Source organism: Furipterus horrens, unplaced genomic scaffold, assembly GCF_987537825.1.
Source record: "Furipterus horrens unplaced genomic scaffold, mFurHor1.1.pri manual_scaffold_5, whole genome shotgun sequence".
Lineage (NCBI taxonomy): Eukaryota > Metazoa > Chordata > Mammalia > Chiroptera > Furipteridae > Furipterus > Furipterus horrens.
Window position 1 is genome coordinate 94,981,407 of NW_028327175.1, and position 12,941 is coordinate 94,994,347.

The 12,941-nt window shown below is 42.9% G+C and overlaps 1 protein-coding gene across 8 annotated transcripts in view; it reads left to right on the forward strand.

Moving 5' to 3' along the window:
• CUX1 (cut like homeobox 1) overlaps window positions 1-12,941 on the forward strand; it is a 362,525-nt gene that overhangs the window by 217,058 nt on the left and 132,526 nt on the right. For all 8 annotated transcript variants that reach the window (XM_090276816.1, XM_090276819.1, XM_090276817.1 and 5 more), the window contains exons 5-8: window positions 1,915-2,052; window positions 6,055-6,178; window positions 9,768-9,844; window positions 11,192-11,258. In XM_090276816.1, coding sequence (XP_090132942.1) covers window positions 1,915-2,052; window positions 6,055-6,178; window positions 9,768-9,844; window positions 11,192-11,258 — 406 coding nt within the window. The remainder of the gene's footprint in view (window positions 1-1,914; window positions 2,053-6,054; window positions 6,179-9,767; window positions 9,845-11,191; window positions 11,259-12,941) is intronic.

Here is a 12,941-nt window from a genome sequence, read left to right on the forward strand (position 1 = left end):
TTACTGCTACTCCTACTTAAAAGAACTATTTCCACAAAATAGCTTTTGAAATCTAATTTAATATAAATATTTTAATGCTGATTGAAATAATAATGAAAAGCCACAAATGAAAAAGTGATGCAGTCATAAACTGTATATACACACAGAATAAATGCCCACAGCCAGGGCTTTCATGTGATGCGGAGTGTTGGTGTTGAACCCCACGCACAGGTCTGCCGTTGTGCTGGACATATCCCAGGGCCCGCCTTTTGTAAACTCTGTAAAGATGTTGGCATCTCAAAGAGTTCCTGGCTCCTGGTAGACGCGTCGACTGAAACATGGTGGATCTAGCCCTCATTTCCAGGAACCAGGGGTGGTCTGAAAAATTAATGACTCTGGTATTTGAAAATTAAATGAGCTCTTGAATATATACCCTTGTTGATCCACTGTGCTTGGTGTTTAGCATTCCTCAACCGGAGACTAAATCCTTGCAGCCATTTCAAAAGTGATGCTGGCGTCCATACCAGAAATATCTTCAATAATCTTTGCTAAGCCCAGCGGTCTAGGGTATTCTGCTCTGATGGAGCCCAAGCGTTCTAGAGGAAGTGCTCCACTGGTGCCCAGCGGGTAGATTATAAGCACCTTTTAAGCAACAGAAGAAAAAAATAAAGATCACATCGATGCCAGAAGAATATTTAATGTCTCTCTATTTTGTGCTGAAGGCCAAGAATCAACACCATAAATTCTGTGGCTGCAATCTCTAACTTTAGATTAAAATTCAGCTTTTTATAAATAAATCTGACGGTGGATAGTACATTGAATTGGCCACAAGACCTCACATAACTGGCCCAGGCCATCTCCTGCTCCTTGTACTGTAATTAGAGTGTGGTAACCGCCTCTGGGTGGCCTGGCCCGATGGCCTAGGACAGCTCACAACAGGCTGGCTCACCGGCTGTGCCTCGGGAATGGTGGGACCTCCCAGGGCAGAAACCCAGCAGTCTCTAGTCCTCAGCTCACCTGACTTTTGTGAGTGTCCTTGGTTAGTAAAGGAGGATTGTGATGAAGAGTGAGCATGTCCTAAACAGGGTGGCCTCTTATAAAGGCTGTTTTTATTTCCTCTGCTCCATCAGGGGATCTTCCTTGTTGGAACAACAGTCACTTGGTGTTAACAGACTTGGATTCAAGTTTTCTCTGCCCACTAACTAGCCAGGAAATCTTGGACCAGTCACTCAGCTTCCCTGAGCTTTAGTTTCCACTTCTGTGAAAGGATCTAGTACACATCTTACATCTCTTTCCCAGCATTATTTTGAGGCTCAAATGAGGAAATGTCTGTCGTGACAGTGAGACACTCTCAGCGTATCAGGTGTAATTTCCAACTTCATAAGAATTATTGTGAAGTTGCAGCTTATGGTACACATATCCTGCCCCCTACACACACACACACTTTCTCTCTCTCTCACACACACGCACACTCACACACACACACTCTCTCACACACACACGCACACTCTCACACACACGCACACTCTCACACACACACACACACACACACACTGTCAATCCTTCAAGTGCAGCTCTAGGTGCATGGTTGATTTTCCCAGGGCTCCTCTTCCTTTCAGCTCAAAGATCCAGTGTCACACTGTGCCAGAGCAGTGGGCAGATCCCAGTGAGCCCATGGTCATTTTCACCTCGATTTCATGTTTTGAGGCTTTGGGGGTAGGTCTGCATTTACATCCTTTGTAGGCAACAGAGAAGTGCCCCCGTTTCAGCCATGGGGCTCCCAGGGACTTGGAAGGAGGTAACAAAGCCACAGGTACCCCAACTTCTGGTGGCAGCCCCAGGGCAGCCCAAGAGACCTACCTGAACCCCCGTGTGACCAGGAAGGGGGCTTGTCTGTGTCCACAGTAGAATAATGTATGTTTTTCTCTTGCGCAGATCCCGTGCCGGCTCTGGACCTCGGGCAACAGCTCCAGCTCAAAGTGCAGCGCCTGCACGACATTGAAACAGAGAACCAGAAACTTAGGGAAACGCTGGAAGAATACAACAAGGAATTTTCTGAAGTGAAAAATCAAGGTTGGTGGAAGCTGCGTTCTTTGCTTGGTTTTTTCTTTCCTTTTTTCTTTTTTTAATTGCTTTCCCCATACTGTTGGGACTAGCTCTAATTGTAATATACGTCATAAAGTCAGGGTGGGGTAAGAATCAGAATCATTAAAGAGAGATAATAACAATGCTTAGCTACTTAGAAGTAAAACTTTTCCTCTGCACAGTAACTACATATGATTTTATTGCCCTGTGACGGGACTGATCAGGATTCTTTTAAAATTCTTCCTGTGTCATCATGTGATAGGATCTGCCTTTTAAAAAGAATGATGTGTTGCCTGCGGGCGACACCTGTCAGAGAGCCAGGTTATGATCAAAGGGTCACATACAGTAAGTCATTTAATAATTGCTGCCGATACATTAAGGCTTTAGATGCATCTTACAAGTCTGCATGTTTAAGCACTACTGTTTCCTTGTCAGCGTCACCTATTCATTAAGGGTTTAATGAAAGAAAATGACCTCTTGGTGTGGTTGCCCAGCTGTCTACAAGACAGAGAGGGCAAAGGTTGGCTGGCTTTTTCTGTCAGGGAAGAATAAAGAAATCACTTCTGCACCTAAAATCTAGATGTGTTCAGATTCCGGGAACCTGATGTCTTCTTTCTCTTGAAGGAAAATTACAGCCTTATCTTTCAGCAGCTGCAGGGTTCTCAGGCAACTCCCAAGTAGAAATGCAGCTGGTTTGGTTTGGTTTGGGTTTGGGTGAGGAAGGAGCTGGAAAGAAAAGACAAACCTCTTGGATGACCTCCTCCGAGTGGCCTTCTATTTAATATTCTCCGAGGGTGGATAAAGAATGAACTGATGATGATTTTTAAAAGTGTCCTTGGGCTTTGAGACCATTGAAGACAGGCTTGCAAGGAGGGATTGTCCATGGGAAGGATGTAGGAGGAGACTATGATGAGCAACTGGAAGGTACAGTCCTGGGCAGTGTGGGCAGCAGTCCCGTAGGTACCCCTTCCTCAGGGGACTAGGAATAGGGGACAGCTGAGACACCACCTCCCCACCTTCATCTGGTGCCACAGGGAGCAGTGAGTCATTGGGACTCAGGGGCAGCTTTTTCCTGCTGGAAAGTGAGGTGTTGAACTTATGAGGCTGGGATCTGGGTGAGAGAAGGTGCTGCCTTTCCCCCCAGCAGAAGTTGTTTCTTTTCAGAACCACCCAAATGCTCAGGTGAAAGATAACCTGTGCATTCTCAAACCTGGGTTTCGCTGCAGCCCTACGCAAAACGAATGAGCTTTGTTTTTGTTTTGTTTTTCCTCCCAGCGACTTCTAGCATTTTATTCTTGGTGTTGTCTTTGTTTTCATTTTGTTCCATTGGAGGATGGCGCAAGTGCCAGCGTCCCTGCCCTGTCTTGCTGCATCAGTGCCTCCATGGCCCGTTGCCCAGCTGGGACCATAACTGAGTATGAGGTGTGCAGCTCCCCAAAGGCCCCATCTGATGGGCGTTCAGAAATGAAATAGCATATTATATTGTCAAAGACTTAAGAACAAAGAAATCGGGGCATACAGGCCTGATTTGAGTTCCTTCATTGCCACCCCTTATCTGTGCAGCCTTGAACAAGGGATCTCACTTTGTTATAAGCCTCATTTTCTTGTGTGGGGGACTCTCATACTAACCACATAGGATTGTTGTGGTTAAATGAGCTGCAGGTGAGACATTGAGAGCTATTCCTGACACTCAGTAAAGATCAGCTACTCTTTTTGAACACTGTTGGTTTTCTCCAAAACTCCCCCTGCCTTTTCTTATTGATATCTAACAGATTTTTCCAGCCTCCAGGAAAATTCAAGTTCCTCTCTTTTCTTCCCAATATAAAAATGATTTTAATTTGGAAGGGTTGGGGTGCACATCACTAATTTTAATCATCACATTCATATTGTAGACTGATGAAAAGTTAGAGCAGGAAAGGAATGTATTATGTGCTATAATTCTTCCCTCCATTTAAAAATTAGTAAAATAGGACCCCAGATACAGCCAGTTAGAGTAGGGCACTTCAGTGCCCTTTCTGCCACTGTGTTCTTTCTCCTCACCTGCTCATAATGTAGGGATCCAGGCCTGGGACCAGAGTCAGAGGCTTCAGGACAAGTCAGCTCCTGGCTTAGGCTCAGCCAATCAGTGAGCAGAGGGTTGGAGGGAGTCAAAGAGACCTCATCAGGCAGGTGGGAGCACACAGCTAGTGCCCCAGAGGCCTCTGAAAAAAGCATAGGTGTGTCACACTGAGAAACCCCATTGGAATGAGCACTGGGATCCAGGGGCTGTACAGGTATTTCCAACCAATTGTTAGATGCAGAAATGCTTTATGTTCACATCATTGTATAGACCATTGACTTAAAGAATGTGCAAGCATTTTCAGAGATGATCCATCTCGGTGTTCATTTTGGAAGTGTTCCGCTTATGCTCAACTTTGGCCCTGTCAGTGTGTCTTGACAGTAGTTTGTACCACTAACCATTATTCTCACAGAGCATTTCTTTCAGGCCCCAAATAACCAGTCCAAAAGGCAGAAATCCCCCATTCCTCTTTCAAATGCTCTGACAGGGTCATTAGTTTTAATTCTCTCTTTTCCTCTAAGGAAAACCTTCTAGGTTCCATTTAATAAAAAGGGCCAAATTCTTCTTTTATCAAAAGAGCCTTTAGCTCCTATCCACTGAGTCACATAAATACTAAATGCCCAGTTGATGTGCTCCTGCCTTGCCCAGCATGTCTGTGCAGCTCAGCAGTAAAGGTGGATATGAGTTACAACCTGAAGGACCAAGAGCCACCAATCCCAGCTCTAACCTGGACAAAGATCCAGCAGGTGACATTGTCTCATGAGCCCCCATTGTCACAAGCCCTGTCTGGGCCTCACCCTATCAACCCAGCCTCAGCTCCTTCATTCATTTGTGCCTCAGCCATTTCCAGAGCACCCACCTGTCCCAGGTGCTGGGGCCACGAAGAACCTCAGCTTTGCCTTCTAAGAGATAGTTTTGTGCATAGCAGGCGTAGTTCCCCAAGAGCTCCACTCTCCTTGGAGTTGGGACCACAGTGCTCTGCCAGGGACTGTCCAGCACACAGAGGCATGGCGGTATCTGTGGGAGGAAAAATGTGGAGTGGTCCTGCCCTAGAGCCACCCATGGGTCTGAGTAAGAACCCTGCCCTTTCGTTGTATGTGCTTTGGCGTTCCCATTTTGGGTAACTGAAGTGCTAGCTGTAAACATGCCATTCCTGGTGAGGCAGCCTGAACTTTCCAGGGACAGCTTGCCCTCCCAGGGTCCTATGTCCTGAACCTAGGCACTACAGGGCTCCTTCCTTGCACAGCACCACTGCCTACATCCTTGACCCTCACTCACCCTTCTTCAAGAGCAGCTGCCCCAGACCCTGTTTGTCTGCTATGCATATACAGTCTTAGTCTGCCAGACTCTGGCCTGGGCGGAGGGTGCTCTCTGCACCCAAGGTGCAGGGTGGGTCCCTTCTAGCCAAGGAGATGCACACTGTATCCACCTAGCACGCTTCATGTTTCATCACTGTGACGCCGCAAAGGTGTGCCCACAACCAGGGGGACCTGTAGATACATGTGACTTCAGCTAAGACCGTGTCTTCCAAAATGTGCACACAATTATGATCTGGTTTTTTTATTGTAAGAAAGTACTTAAACCCACACTAAAACTTTATTAATTTCCCTCAATAGAGGACTAATTTAAGACTCATCAATAAGGTAATGTTATATTTTACCATTGATTCCCCCCCCTTCTTTAAGTTGTATTAGAGAAGCTATAGCTCTTCTTCCCAGCAAAATCCATTGATCCTCCTCAACCTAAATGTTTAAAGTTCAATTTAACATTTAGGGAGTAAAAGGTCTCTGAAGGGAATCGTAACCATTGATTTTGTGTCAGAGTTGAAGAGTTAAAGTTTAAAACACACCAATCCTGCTCAGTTACGAAAGCCCGTGTATACAGCCATATGGAACTGTGCTTCTCTTACTGTAGTTTTTTTCTTTCTGCAGAGGTTACGATAAAAGCACTTAAAGAGAAAATCCGAGAATATGAGCAGACTCTGAAGAATCAAGCTGAGACTATAGCTCTTGAAAAAGAACAAAAGTTACAAGATGATTTTGCAGAAAAGGAGAGGTGAGCATGTGTTGGGGTTTGCACATAATGAACTTTTATGTTTTACCTCTAAACTTCACATGACAAGACAGTTTTTAAAATGTACCTGTGAGATACACCCAAGTTGTAAACCAAAATCCTATGGGCTCTAGGCAAAATTTTGTTTGAAACTTAAGGTGTCCCTTATTCTATAATGTGTGAGACTACCTTGAGTGAAGTGTATCAGCCTTTCCCCACTGGTGGACGGTATCAGTCAGTGGAACAGAGTGTGTCTCTCTGGGCCATGTGGGTCGAGAGGTTAAGCATGAAGTGTGTATGGTTGACACGTGGCAATTATACATCTTTTTATTACTTCACAGTGCTTCACATAGGAGCTGGTATCAGTAAAATATGCTAATGGCCCATCCAACTGCTGGGAGTTTTAGATCTCTTAATGCCTCCTTCACCCAAAACTCTTCCACAAATAGTGGGCTAGTTTTTCACCATTGTGATGATTTAATGAAAGATTTCTCGTAAAAACTGTAAGGACATAAGTTGGGTTTTAGAACTCTGATAGGTTCAAAATATAAAATCTGTATTTTACCAGTCATGAAGAAATCTGTGTATCCTTTAACAAGAGGCACTAAAGGTGTGATCCAGTGAGAAGCCAGGCCTGGTGTTATGTGTACTTGCACTCTATAAGGAGTGCTCCGTGAAAATCTTGGGTACAACTGAGGCCTCTCTGGAGTACCATAAGCCGGCTTCATTTAGGAAAGAAGCCTACCGCTTCATTCACCTCGTGTCTACTCTGCACCTGCCAGGCCCTCTTGGAACATATTGCTGAGTCCAGAACAGTCCTGCATAGTGGACATCTCATTTTACAGATGGAGAAATGGGCCTCAGATTAGGGGCTCTCCTACCTAGTCAGCCTGAGGCAGGACCAGGCCTGACCCACCCCTGCAGCCTTGGCCTCCCTGTGCTCAGACGTGGCTTCACCAAAGTCCTCTCTTCAGGACCAAGGCGAAGCCTGACTCTGCACAGGGACATCACACCCACACCCCTGGGAGTGCAGGGCTGAGCGCAGCCACCAGCAGAGAAGTCAGAGCTCTCTAAGATGAGCAGACTCTCAATGCCTCCTAGAAAAGCAATTTATGCCCAAAGAGATTGCTCACCATGTTATTGATAATGGACGGAGGGGGGAATACAACCAATTGAAATACTTGCCAACGAGAAATGGGTCAGTAAAAGATGGGCCATCTCTAACTGGAACATTATGCAGCAATTAAAATAATACATAAAATTTGCAATAACACCAGAAATGTATCCAACATAATATAAAGGGAAAAATGCATGATAAAATATTATGTTCAGTGTAATTCCATCTGCATAGTGCAAACTCACACATTGCAAAGAGGTGGAAATAAACTCATGGTAGTTTAATACTTTTAAGTTGACTTTTCAAATTAGGTAAAAGGATTTTATTCTATTAAAGATATAAATAAACTGACCACTGGGAGTGGAGGACAAAGGTAGTTCTTTACATCATTCTTTACATGAAAAAATTGCAATGGGTCTAGGATTTAAATATTAATGATTATATCATGTACTTAGTGGAAATAAACTTGGGTAAATATTTTGTATTTAATAATTTTGGAGTGTGGAGATATTTGTAAACATAAAAGGAAAATTATCTAAATACAACTACCTAAAACTTAAAACTTTTTTTAAAGGTTTTATTTATTTATCTATTTATAGAGAGAAGGGAAGGGAGGAGAAAGAGAGGGGGAGAAGCAACAATGTGTGAGAGACACAACAATGTGTGAGAGACAGACACATTGACTGGTTGCTTCTCACATGCGTCAACTGGGGACAGACCTCGCCCACAACCCAGGCATGTGCCCTGAGCGGGAATCAAACTGGCAACCTTTCAGTTCACAGGCCAGCATTCAATCCACTGAGCCACACCTGCCAGGGATAAAACATTTTTTAAAAACAAATACCAATAAACAGCATCTTTAAAACTTCAAGAAACTGGAAAGAAGTATTCATTAGCTCCACATTAAAAAGTATGGGAGACTAATTTTCTTTAGATACAAAGAACTCTTACAAATTAATAAGACAAAATTAAAGCAGGACAAAAAATTGGTTGCAAAGGTGATAAGCAGACAGTCCATGCAACAGAAATGCTCAGCTTTACTCAGCAGTAGAATTAAGTTTAATTTTATTCAGTGTTGCCATAGGAAAATACTCTCACATACTGTTGAAGGGAGTTTAAATTAGTGAGGTTTGCTTTGTTAGGAAGTTTCTCAATATAAAAAAAAAAAAACAATTGCACATACCTTTTGATCGTTTTTATCTAACAGATGTACTCTCAGAATTATGCAACAAATCTACATGATGATCACTGCAGAACTGTTTAGTGGAAATAAACAATCTAAATGTTTGTAGAGGCCCGGTTAGGTCAATTATTTAATAAAAATGAAGAACTATATATGCTGGAGTAGAATATCTCCCAAATATGAAAATAACTGAAAAAGTAAGTTCAGAATAACCTGTGTACTATCATTCTTTTTGTCCTAAAAGAAGGGGGTGAGCAGTGTACATGTAATGCACTGCAGTATATTACATGTGAGTGCATATTACACTGCAGTGTATTACATGAGTCTACATAACACTGTAGTGTATTACATGAGGGTATATTACTCTATAGTATATTGCATGTTGCATTATATTTCTGTACATGTAGAAAAATTTTAGAAGGCTATGAAAGAGCTCTTTCTCAGGAAGAATAGAACCAAGGAAGGGAAAAGGCATTTTACCTTCCATGCTCTTACACTATTTATGGTTGGTTTGTTTGTTTGTTTGTTTGTTTTCTATCTCAGGGCATATATTAGTTTTATAATTGAAGTATGTGAAAATGTGAGCGATCCATTTCCATAGGTGATGGAAATTTGAGTGATTTTTATAACTGTTATTTCTAGTTTTCTGTATTCCTGGGCTTATTATTATGAGAGCATGTGTTATATCCATATGATGTAAAAATAATAAACTTATTTTTAGAGAATTTTCTGCAGATTGAGAGGAAGGAATGCTATTTATTGACCAGGGAATTCATTTGACGATCATGGGAAATGTAGAATGTAGTTTAAAACATTCAGAATTTCCCCATTAGGTATGGCAGTTGCATTCGCATTCCATTAGAACAGAAATGGAACAGCTGTCACATCTACTTAGTGCATCCTTTATTCCAACAAATCCCTTCATTGTGTCAGCAAAATCTAAATGTATCATTCTTCTTGGGCTAACTTCAGAAAACAATGACTGCATGATGATGATTTTTTTTAATATCTGGTATTTCAAGAACAAATTACATTTAGGATAACCTTCTACACCCATCAAGTCCCACAGGATGCACACTTCACTTTATGTAACATGTGGGTACAAAGTTGGGGTGTACAAGACCAGTAAGCAGGCTCCACAGTGCTGTGGCATTACAAGTGATACCTGATCATGTGCCTGTTGCTGTCTCTGTGTGTTATGGTGAAGATAGCTGATCGGCATAGCTCCAAAACACACAAGATGTTTGTGTTGGTAAACAAGATGACCAATTTGGCTTTATTATCTTATTCAGAAAGCTGCATGAGACACAGATGTCCACCACCTCAAAGCTGGAAGAAGCAGAACATAAAGTTCAGACTCTGCAAACAGGTGTGATATTCTTCATCCTTGTCAAGTTGATGCAGGAAAGACTGAAGTGGGTGAAGTCTGGTCAATTTCCAGGTCCCCCCAGGGCCCCTCTGATACCTGTTGCCCTGCCCTTAGTGAGCCTGGAGGAGGGAAGGGAGCCCACGTTCCAGAATGCCTCACAGAGCCCCATCTTCTCTACCTTGACTTCTTTTAGTCACTCACCCACACTGAGTTGTTAATGTCAAGGTGGGAGGATCTGAATTACATTTTCATCCCTTCTACAAGCCATTCTTTCTTCCTGCTCTTTTTCCAACAAACACATCTAAATCACCAAACTGTCAAGGACTGACACTTCATTTGGAGCAATATTAGGAAAAGAAAAACTTAATCTCTACCCTTAGTGAAGTTAAGGCGAACAGTAATAACAGACCTTCACAATTTTAAAGGTAGCAAAAAAGGTTATGCTGAATTTTTTATTACTCTTTTCCTTTTTCTTTTTATTCTTAAAGGGAAACAGCACTGTATATTTAAATGTGGGAAATAATCAAATTTAACAGACAAGTGAATACTACTCAAAATATATAAAGACTTCCTAAAAATCAATAAAAATAGATAAGCAATCCAGTAGAGCAGTGGAGTAAGGATGTGAACAGGCTGTTTGCAGAAGAAATGCACATGGCTGATACACATATGAAAAAACATTAATTTTTAATAGTCTGGGAGATGCTAATTAAATCAGTGAAAGATTAGTTTGCCTCTTAGACTATCAAGTTTTTAATTGATAATCTTCAGTGTTGGTGAGAGTATAGGAAAATAATCACACTCACAGTATAATGGGAATGTAATTTGCCCCTTGGGAGGCCAGCTGGGTGGTATCGATCTGCAGTTGTAATGTCGAAGCTCCTTACCCCAGGTCCCCCACTTCTAGGCCTGAGTGCCTGACCGGTGGCAGGCAGGCTCTGTACCAGAGCGTGTTGTCACTGATGCTGCCTGTGTCCTGACATGGGAAGTTTCATGCCATTCTGCTAAGGGAAAAGTCAAGTCTCAGGGAATATTTGTATCATCCTACTTATGGGGGATGAAAAATATGTAGATATATGTGTAATTGTGCATGGAAATATTTTTCAATAACAATATATCTAAAGGAAGAAAATCTAAACACTAGACTATAAAACAGTGGTTACTCCAAGGAGGCGCATGGGATGAGATGCAGCAGAGGTGAAAGGGGATTTTCTGTTACATTCTATATACTTTTGTAATTTTTGACTCTCTTAAGATGAGAATATGTTACTTCTGTACTGTTCCTTTTTAAATTTAATTAAAACAATTAGTGTCTTATATTATGGTTTTATGTCCTCTGCCTTTCAGCCCTGGAAAAAACTCGAACAGAATTATTTGACCTGAAAACCAAATATGATGAAGAAATTACTGCCAAGTAAGTCTCTGCCTGGCTTGAGGCCTCACCTGATTTTGCTAATCCATAAAAGATTTCCCCTGCTTCTCCCTTCTGTCTGTTGGCTTTGCAGGGTGGCACGGGGTTTAGGAGGTTCTTGGCCTCTGACCTGCTGCTGTAAGGAATACAGTGCCATATCCATGCGTTGTCTGTGTCTGTTTAATACTCAGGTTACGGGGCTCGCAGAGCAATCCTCCCACCTGAAACTTTCTTTGTAATTTTTGTGAAGCCTAGTTAACACTGTACCTTCTTTTTCTAAGAAATTTTGGGAGTCAGCCTGTGGACTTGCTTGGGGTACATGGGACTTGCTTGGTCTGTACGGATGAATCACTTCACCTTTCACCCGTGCCGGTGTCCTTCATCCCGACACGGGTTTATTTGTTCAAGTCACACCTTAAAACACTGGTGTCCCTATGCAGGTGTGTACATATAGTGAATGTGCCTATTTAGTCAGGTGTGTCACACAAGGCTCTTGTGAGAAGGAAATCAGGGATCTGACATAGGATCACTTCTTGTCAGACCACCCTCCATAGAGAACACCAGAAAAGAAGAAATAATTTTGATATAAGTCAAGAAAGGGGAAGAAGCCACAGAGATTGTTCCTAGCCATGGCCTTCTCCACTAAAGTCCAGATGGGCAATGCCAGGCTAGAGTTTGAACCACCTTTTCCTATTCTGGGAACCTCTTCCCATCCCCCGCAAAAACCGATGTGCCCCTGGCTATGTCTCTTGGGTGTCCTATTGCATGAAGAAAGTTCTGCCATGCTCCCTCACACAGGGCCTTGGTGGGCCTCAGTGGAGGGGCGGGGTTGGGGGATTGCCGCTAAATAGTGCCACCCTCCTCCCAGGATCGCAATACAAAATATAATTATTCCTGTGGATACCAATCATAACCATTTTGAAAAACACTGCTTTGAGAGTGTTGCAAAAATTCAACTTCCAGAAGGCGATGTCTCCTGCCGTGCTTTCCCCGTGCAATGTGGAAAGGTGCTGTCAGCCATGGGCATGCACCTACTTGGGGAAAAGAAACTGCCTGATGACATAGTGTCCACTGAAGCTGTTCAGACTCAAGAGCAAAGAATGGTATTTGTCACTTGGTGGCTAAATACCGTGCCTGGTTTAGAGTGATTTTTTTTTTTCTTACTGGGCTTGTAAGAAGCCACACGGAAAATTTTTGTCCATCTGATTGCTCTGTTTTAGGGACTAAGAAGCAACAGAGAACAGCCATCTAGTAAGGACTTAAATTTTCCTCTACTCTCAGGTTTTCGTCTTCTCTAGGGAACATGGTGGCTGGGGAAGTGACTGGGAGCCAGAACCAGAGAAGAAGGGATGCCTTAGCCCCTGTCCCCATCCTCTTCTGGCCTCACTATAAGGCCAGGCTAATGCTGCGGGCTGACTCACTTCTTTCAACCAGAACCAGAAAATTGAATCAAAATGTATGGGGGTCAATTACGCATCATGAAAATGCTTTGCTTCGGGACTGGCTGTTGTTACAAACTGCTGACAGGGGCATGGGTGCTCCTGGGGTGTGTCCCCCTATCTCCTGTGATCATAGCAGGAAATTCTCGTCTTCTCCAGTGATGAGTGTGTAGGCAGGGTGTGGTGTGCATATGTGCACGTGGAGAGAACAAGCCTGCCAGGTACATGATGTACGTGATTCAAAAAT